Raw genomic sequence first — 8874 nt, forward strand, 5'->3', positions numbered from 1 at the left:
ACTATATTGACCGAAAATTTTTTATTTTATTTACTTAAATAATATCATCGACCAAAAAAAAAAAAACGGTTCTTTTCAGAACCACAATACTATTTTTGTTATTTATATATGATAACAACGAACGAACGAACGACTTTAATTCAATTGAATTCTATTAAATATGAATAAAGATGATATTCCACTTAACTGAAAATTATATATATATATATATATATATATATATATATATATATATATATATATATATATATATTATATAAAAAACTTTCTAACGTCGCTTTTGTTTTAAAAAGTCTCATATACTAATTCATTGTCGGCTAAAGGAAAAAAAAACTCGACCGTCGGTAAAATAAAGCATACAAAGCGGTTGGTGTCGGTTATCGTTGGTTAAAGTAGTTTTTGTGGCTTCTTTGAAGTTTTGTTAAAAGTAAAAACACTCTTTTTTGTTCTTTCCAAATTGGTTTGAAATTTTAAATAAAATATGTTCATTTCCTAAAATAATATATTATACAATGTAAAAAAAATTGTCGGATAAAATATTAAATAATATTGTAATAGACAGACATATTTTGCGAATAGAGCAAAGTTCGTTTAAAGAAAATTTAATCAGTCAATCAATCTATTGTAATAATTATAATTTGCTACTACCATCATTCAATATCTAAAATGAAATATACGCGGATTCCAATATTGAAATTTGATATTTTTTTCTTATATTTAGTATGTCGGAAGATTTTTATTGAAAAATACTCATAATAATATATATTAGTTACGAACATATAGTAGAAACGTGTAGCGCAAGTCAGAGGGTAGACATGTCACCATTCAAATGATAATTGCGGTATTATTTCAATTGGTTTTCATATTTTTAAATATTGGTCATTATTGTGAATAGACACGTTTCTATTTACGTTCATTGTATTTTAAGAAGGACTTTTATTTAATTTCGAAATTATATCTAAAGTGCTAAGCATCGTCGGAAATAAATTTTTAACCATTTTTAAGTGGTACTTTTTTTTAATAACAAACGTTATTAGCCGTTATTAAATTATAGTAAAACCTCGGCGAAAGTTCGAAGTATACCTTAGTTAGTTCTTCGTCAATTTTTTTCATTACATTCGATTCGAAAATCTCGAGGAAACCAAGGTTTTTGAGGTTGGTTTGGTTTATGAGGTTCGTTTTTTAACTTAGTTCTATTCGTTCGTTCAGTCTTCCGTCCGCTTCATTTGAATGACTACTCTTGTAACTCATTACACGCGGAAAATTAAAAGTCTTTTATACTACTAAGTGTATATATAGAGGTGAAATTTTATATAACGAAATATAAAACTACATCCAATATTTTTTTTCTCTTTTTTTCTTTATATCAGTTTAGTGTAGTTTATCGACGATATATAATAACACACAAGGTTGTTAGTAGTTATGGCGGATATAGAAAATCAAACTTCGGTTGTAACCGCAACGTCTGCGTCTAATTCACCGCAGGTTTCGTCGTCTCCAATAAATAAAAAGGAAAAAAAAGCTAAAAATCCTAGGACCAAACCATCTCATCCACCGACTTCGGAAATGGTAAACAATGCGATCAAAGGTTTAAAGGAACGCGGAGGCTCATCTTTACAAGCAATTAAAAAATACATTGCTGCCAATTACAAAGTTGATGCAGAAAAAGTAGCGCCATTCATCAAAAAATATTTGAAAGCATCTGTAGTATCGGGATCTTTGGTACAAACTAAAGGTAAAGGAGCTTCGGGATCATTCAAGTTAGCTTCGGCAACTTCAACTGGTGGTACTTCGGCTAAAACGAATGCTATTGACAAAAAGAAAAAGAAAACAGCCGCTTCTACTACAGGCGTAACTAAATCCAAGAAAATTGTAACAGCAGCAAAACGAAATGCTATTATTGGAGGAGGAGTAGATAAATCGAAAAGTATTAAGAAATCTAATAAAGGCAAAAAAACGACAGGTACAGCAGCGGCGGCATCCTTAAAAACTTCGACGACAACAACAACACCGATTACTGATAAGAAAGGCGTTAAAGTTGCCAAAAAAACGGACAAAAAATCTTCGGCCAAAGGAGGAGTCGCCGCCGCCGCCGCCGCCGCCGCCTCCAATACAGCCAGTGCCGCATCATCCGAAATTAAAACGAAGAATCCTACTAAAGCAAAAAAATCCAATAAAGGCAGTCCCACGAAAAAGCCGAAAGCACCAAAACCGAAAACTGCGAAAGCAGCTGCTAGCAGTTCCTCTCCTAAGCAAGAAAAGCCGCCGCCCGCTCCTAAAAAGAAGAAATAAAAAGAATATTTTTTTTCTGACAGAAAGATAGTACAACAATCGAGAAGTATTATCGGACTGATGATGGGTACGACGACAATCGACAATAATAACAAATGGCCCTTATCAGGGCCACAATTTTTTCATTTATTTATGAAGAAAATGAAAAACAAATGTGTTTGTTTTGATGAAACAAGAATTTTTTGAATTTCGTTTCAATAATTGATATGTTATATTATATAAAATATTTTCATCGATCGATGTAATTGTAGGTTGTTACCTTCTAGATTTGTCTCGACCTACCTAGGATATAGTAGATATAATGTGTTTTATAAACATTCAATTATTATATGTCGATATTGTCTAAAATTTGTTAGTTAAAAATAATAATTTTTCTCTATTTCGTGTGTGTGTGTGTGTGTGTGTGTGTGTGTGTGTGTGTGTCTGTATTAGCAGTTCTACCAAAAAAATTCTACTTCTTAGTTCGAGTTTTAAAAAAATTGGGATGCACGCTTTTAATTGTTTTATATTTTCACGCTATGGTATATCAGAAACACGAATAAAATGAGCCCATCATCGAACATTCTCCAAACACTCTTTTTTCTCGACGGAAATGATAAAATTCATGTCACCTAAAACATGGTTGCATGTGCTTTTTTGGCATTTTATTCAAAATCGGAAAAGAGCAAGCGTTAATCTGAGTTCATATTCAGATTCTTCATTAAAAAATACGTCGAAAACAATATCTTGCTTATTTTTTAGCTGCGGAATTGCCCTCCAGAAACTGCAAAAGTATAAAAAAAAACGTAAAGTATAAGAATTTCAAAGGTCGATTTTCCGAATTTTTGGCGTTTTTGTTATTTCGCGGCTGGTAATTGGAAACTCAGTAACGATAAATTAATTCACCTTTCGGTTTGTCGAGCCCTGAGAGGGTCAATTTTGTAGTTAAAAATAAGTAATATGTGGTTTTCGATGTATTTTTCAACAGGGGATCTGAATATGACTCAGATTAACGCTTGCTTTTTTCGATTTTGAGTAAAATACAAAATCAGCATAAAAAGTCACGTTTTTTTCAACAAGAAGTTTAGCGCTTCGGCCGACAAAAGCAAGGTGTCCAGTGTATCCCCGATGATGGGCACAGTTTTTTCTAATTTCTGATATACTATAGTAAGATAATATGAAGAAATTAGGAGCGTGCACCCTCTTTCACAGTTTTTTTAACTCATGATACATGATTTCAATGCAGTATAGTATAGTATAGTTTATTCCGTGAAAATGTACAGTGCTTATTTATACACTTTTTAATTTTAGTTTCCTGCCACTTATACATGACATGATTTTAATGCATTTTTTCATGTAAAATAAAATGGCGCGGTTAGTGCTATGATTGAACCCTTACACTTTATCCAAATTCAAGAACTTGTCCGAGTTACGCTCTTACGCCGCTAACCTCATAACGCACCGTTGTTTTATAAGGGTTTAAATGATTTTTAAAACTTTTAGAATCTGACATATAGAATCTGACGTTAACTCAATTTCGAAAAAATGGAGTTACACGGTTATGCCAGGACGCCACGGAATAAATAACGTATACATTCAGTTTTATGACATAATATAATACGGTATATTTTATATGAAAAATGTATTTTTCAGTTAGAAGATCAAGAAAGAACCATACAAACTGGAGTAATAACTTGTACTAAATTTAAGACAGTAGAAGATTATACCGATGGATTTTTCGAAGACAGCAGTCAAATGGAAAATACTACGTTACTAACGATAGATATAAATCACTATATTAAAGACTGGGCTATTTTTTTCAAATCGTTGTCAATGGCATCTATTGGAGAATTAGTTATGTGCAAAACGCTGCCGGTAGCCAAACATATATTAGAATTACTTCTGACGGTAGCTTTGAGTGATACGGACGGCATGTTGGAAAATAAGAAGATAAGAAGGGAAACCCAGTTATGTCAAGTACTGAAATTGCTAATAAAAAACTGAATGCACGCATTACTGGAAAAAAAGATATTTTTAATGACTTTCTGGATTACACTTATCATGATTCCGATTCAGAGTCTCACGATCCCGAAAGCTCTTCGTCGAGTCTCTCTGATGCAGATGAAAGTGATGCGGAAAATCTTGTCGTCCTGAATAGATTGTCTAGAAGTAGAACCAAAAAACAAGCTGCAATTGTTAATCCAGCATCGGCAAAAAATAACGCTATGGAAGCAGTGGGGTTTGGATATCAAAAAGAGAATAGAAAAAAATTAAAAAAAGGAAAAGGAGATCACTTGAATGCTTACGCAAACGAATTCGTTGTCAAAAGACATCTACCGATGTGGTCAAATATTTTCAATAGGAAGTTTGAAAGGACAATTATTAGACCTACTTCGTCAGCCTCTGTTGAATGTGAAATAAGAAAAGTAAAGCATAATGCTTTAAATGGACAATGCAAAACATTAAGGATTGATCGAAGCGTAGAGCTTATAATAAAGTACTACGACGGAAAATTGAGAATATTACCAGCTGAAAATAATGCTGCATCTTCTGATTCTGGTCCTGAAAACGATTCAACTGTCGATAGGGAGGCTGAAATTCTTGACCTTGGTAATAGCCCTATTGAGGAAACTACTGATGAAGGTCATCATTCGTATGATGAAGCTGCTTACATTAGTACTGAAAATGCTAATATTGACAAGAATTCGGGCTCTAACCATATTCCATCGCAAAATGTAGAATTGGAAAACGAAATTGTAGATGTTGGTCAAAATATTAACGACAAAGAAAACCAAGCCATGCCAACTGTCAACAAAGCTGCACAAAACATTCGATCTCAAAGTGTGCACGATGAATCTGACAGAATACAGTGTGAAGCTTGTCTTAATGGTCACCAACCTCCAGGTGGGCATAGTTGCCGTATTTGTTTACGAAAAGTGCATGCAATTCATAATTGTTCAGTACCTTTATCGTCTGATTCGGATAATGAAGGATACGGAAAACCACGTACTTGTTTACCGTGTTTGAGAAAATCTGCAGCCAACAACACTGATCAAAACAATCAAGTTTCCTGTAATAATAAAATTGTAAAAGGCAATCGAGCCCTACCATTGCGAGATATTTCCTATGAAACACAGTGCAAAGCATATCGGAATGGACCTAGCTCACAAGCTACTCGTCAGTGTCACATTTGTTTACGTAATGTTCATATTATTCCTGATTGCTCTTTACCCTTTTCATCTAATTCTGACTATGGAGGCGATGGGCAATTGCGTATCTGTATATCGTGCTCAAAAAATCCAGACGTCGACAGACACATCGCCATGAATGAGATTGAAAATCATAAAGGGCATGCTATGAGAGACTTGCAAGAACATCACAAACAAAGGGGTCAAAAAAACTTGTATGTATCAGTGAAAGCACTGATATATGCGAACGAGAATAACAGCTTTAAAAGTTTGTCTCTCTTAAAAAGAGGATCTGACCCAAATTTATCTCTTGTAGTACTTTGATGCAATTTTGATACATTTGATGCATACTTCGATGAAAATGCAGCTTTGAAGGATCCCACAAAAGTATCGGTTTCGCTGATAAATACCTGTCCAATAGACAGTGCTTTCATGTTTATTTAGTTGCTGGTAGCGATTATCCGTGGTTTGGAGATCACCTTAAAATGAATTCAAAAGTAAACGAAAAAGGAGCTGACCAGGTAGATGATTTGTTTAAGCAATGCTTGTAAATACACTTTCATTTGGAACAATTACGGCGAAAACGTACAAACTAAGAGCAATACTAATGATAGCTTTTAAAAATATCGAGCTAATTGATACGGCACAAGTAGATTGCTCTTGTGATATTGGGGATTTGATCCAACGTTTGAAAACAAATAGTCTAAGTCTCAAAATACAAAAGTCGTGCCACAATAAATGCAATCCTATCGAGGATATTGCAAATATAATTGTCAACATTTCTATATTCAAAAATAAATAACTTTTGGAAAATCAGCTACAAATGTTGATTGAAGGAAGCCAGCCATGTTCCAACCCGCAATGTGGATACCTAGAAACAAAGACCGCAGTGGTGGGTGAGTTTAATATCAATCGATTGTATTTTCTTCAGTTTTTCTAAACGACAAAAAAATTAAATTGCGAATTTTTTTTAAATTTGATTTTTTCAGGACCGTTAATCACTTTAGAGCTTTACAGCATGAACATTGAATATTTACATATAAAATTGTCGTCTATACCTAAAAATTTGTAAAACAACGGTAATTATTATCTCCTGGTTGGCTTTATAAACTTCTACGGAAACGACATTCCAAATAATCCTAATGAAATCTCATTATACATCAATCTATTATCGACGTAATAGTTGGAATACGATGACCAGGCCGAGAAACCTAAATTTTTAAAACAGAGCCTAATCGTAGAGCCAAAAATTGTTTTTACATACACCAAGAGGGTTTTTCAAATCATGAGATAGCTAGGCGTTTTAATATGGCGCGAACTTCAATAAGGCGGGTAGTGGCCCTTTTTCAATAAACTGGTAGCGTTGCACGAAGGCCGGTGTCTGATCGACCTAGAGTGATTTCAGATAGGGAAGATCAGTATATGGTTAATTTTACTCGAAGAAACCGAAGAATAACGGTAACAGCCCTTCGAAGTCATTTTTTGCATACCTACCGAAGAGTAATTTCGAGAAGTACCATAAGAAGGAGGTTACATTCTTTAAATCTCAGGGCAGGAAGACCTTTAAGGGTACCTAGACTTCTACCTCGGCATAGAGCTGAATGGCGCAACGTTTTATTTTCTGACGAGTCACGATTTGGCCTACAGAGTGATAGTCTCCGGGAAAGAATTTGGCCATCGAAAATATAATTGGGGCAGTCATTCGGATTAGTGCGGTCGCGAATATCACGTATAGTGCGAAAAATTTCCAACTTCGTACTTCAGTACAGCAGATCTACGTGTTTAACGAGGAATTAAATATTTTTTATTAATGAATCAGTGGCGTAGTCGCTCATCGTTTTTCTGTGTTTACAATGACATGTGAAATTTTATCAACATTATTTATTTTAATATTGAAAAGTAAAAATAGAAAGATTAATTCTTCATGTAATATAGATGTAAATGAGAATACATTGTGTTTCAATAAAACTTCCTCAATTTTTTTATATTATTTATTTGAGCAAAAATAAGTTACAATGGTAATATACTTAAAAACCAGCATCGTAGTCGTTCTACATTAATTTCTGTACAGTTGAAATTTCCATTGGTATGGCAAGCATTTGAATCTTTTTTGAAACTTTCCATGGCAGAGGATGTTCCATCAAATTTGCATACATCAACAATCATCGTAGAAATTCCATATTGTTCACATTTCTTCAAGTCAAGATTTTTGGTATTATAGTGGAGCTAGTGAAAACAGTGTTACAATGACATGTTGTAATGGAGAAGAAGAACTAAATTATGAACGTGATTATTTATTGCACACAGTTTTCAATGCAACACGATTTGAAGTTGGATGTTGCCTGAGCCCTGCCAGACCTTTTGCACCTGCAGTCATTTTATCAACAGTTATCGAATCTATGGGGCCTGCCAAAATTTCCTTCAATGCTGTAGAATGAGATGATGTCATAGATGCACTGCGTAAAAGTAACGAGTATTTCAATTCTCAAGCTGATGAGAAAAGTTCTTTCGATTCCAACCACTTTATGTTGCATCAAGATCTTTGTCAAATAACTAAAGTGACTTATGATAATGAAAAATTTGTAAAAATTTGCAAAGATGATATTTCATTTATCCTCGATGAAGAAGTTATGCAATTTCTACGCCTATGTCGTAGAATTTGCTTCAACGTCACCTATCAATTTTAAAAAAGTGAACTTTTGTGATTTTTATTATAATATTGTTAATTTACGAAAACCATGTACATCAAATCAAATATGTAATTGTGTAAAAGTGTAATTTTTCAAATTGTATAGATTTAATGTATGCCGTTAGCGATATTTGTTCTGACAATAAATTATTATGTAAAGATTTTGAAGAGTATCTACACTATTACAAACTTCATGTAATAAATGATTCAACATCATGAATTTATGAAAATTCTCCTTGTTTTATTCAATATACCTATCATAATTGACGGAAAAGGGGTGTGTGTGTGTGTGTGTGTGTGTGTGTGCGATGTGATAAAACTGAATGTAATTCCATCGATTGAAAGAATCTATATTTGAATGAATCTAAGACCAAAACAATAGTAAAGCTTACGTCGAAAGTGAAGGATGCTTCTGCTACTATTTCTACCTTCAGTTTTCACGGAGATAATTGAATTATGCTGTGAACTATATTGAAAGATTTGGATATGTTAAGTCAGAACGTGATGTTAAAGATATAACATCGATTTTAAGGAGATTTTCAAGAAAAATTCAATTCACCTGTAGATGGTACTCTAAATCCAGATACTATTTAACTATTAGAGAGATCTCGATATAGTGTAGGTGAAAATGATTATGGAGAACATTCGTATCGTGTTAAGACAAAATGGGAAAAACTAACCTAACTTGGTATTTTCCTCAAGCAACACCGCCATACGTTGCTGCTG

At 33.5% G+C, this 8874-nt stretch overlaps 1 protein-coding gene across 2 annotated transcripts; it reads left to right on the top strand.

Moving 5' to 3' along the window:
• Positions 1–2684: 2684 nt before the first annotated feature.
• On the top strand, positions 2685–7407 carry LOC130903369 (uncharacterized). 2 transcript variants are annotated; one of them, XR_009060732.1, is made up of 3 exons: positions 2685–3859; positions 3925–6355; positions 6449–7407. XR_009060732.1 is itself a non-coding variant. In XM_057815425.1 (2 exons), the coding sequence occupies exon 2, from the start codon at positions 4242–4244 to the stop codon at positions 5781–5783; it is 1542 nt and encodes a 513-aa protein (XP_057671408.1). In that variant the 5' UTR covers positions 2685–3859; positions 3925–4241; the 3' UTR covers positions 5784–7407. The 2 variants fall into 2 exon arrangements, 1 of the variants encoding a protein (XP_057671408.1); XM_057815425.1 differs by having other exon boundaries at positions 3925–7407.
• Positions 7408–8874: the final 1467 nt, after the last annotated feature.

This window comes from Diorhabda carinulata, unplaced genomic scaffold (genome assembly GCF_026250575.1).
Source record: "Diorhabda carinulata isolate Delta unplaced genomic scaffold, icDioCari1.1 Dcau_59, whole genome shotgun sequence".
Classification (NCBI taxonomy): domain Eukaryota; kingdom Metazoa; phylum Arthropoda; class Insecta; order Coleoptera; family Chrysomelidae; genus Diorhabda; species Diorhabda carinulata.

Coding starts and splice junctions, on each gene's coding strand:
- LOC130903369 (XM_057815425.1), top strand. CDS start 4,242: ATGTCAAGTACTGAAATTGCTAATAAAAAACTGAATGCACGCATTACT.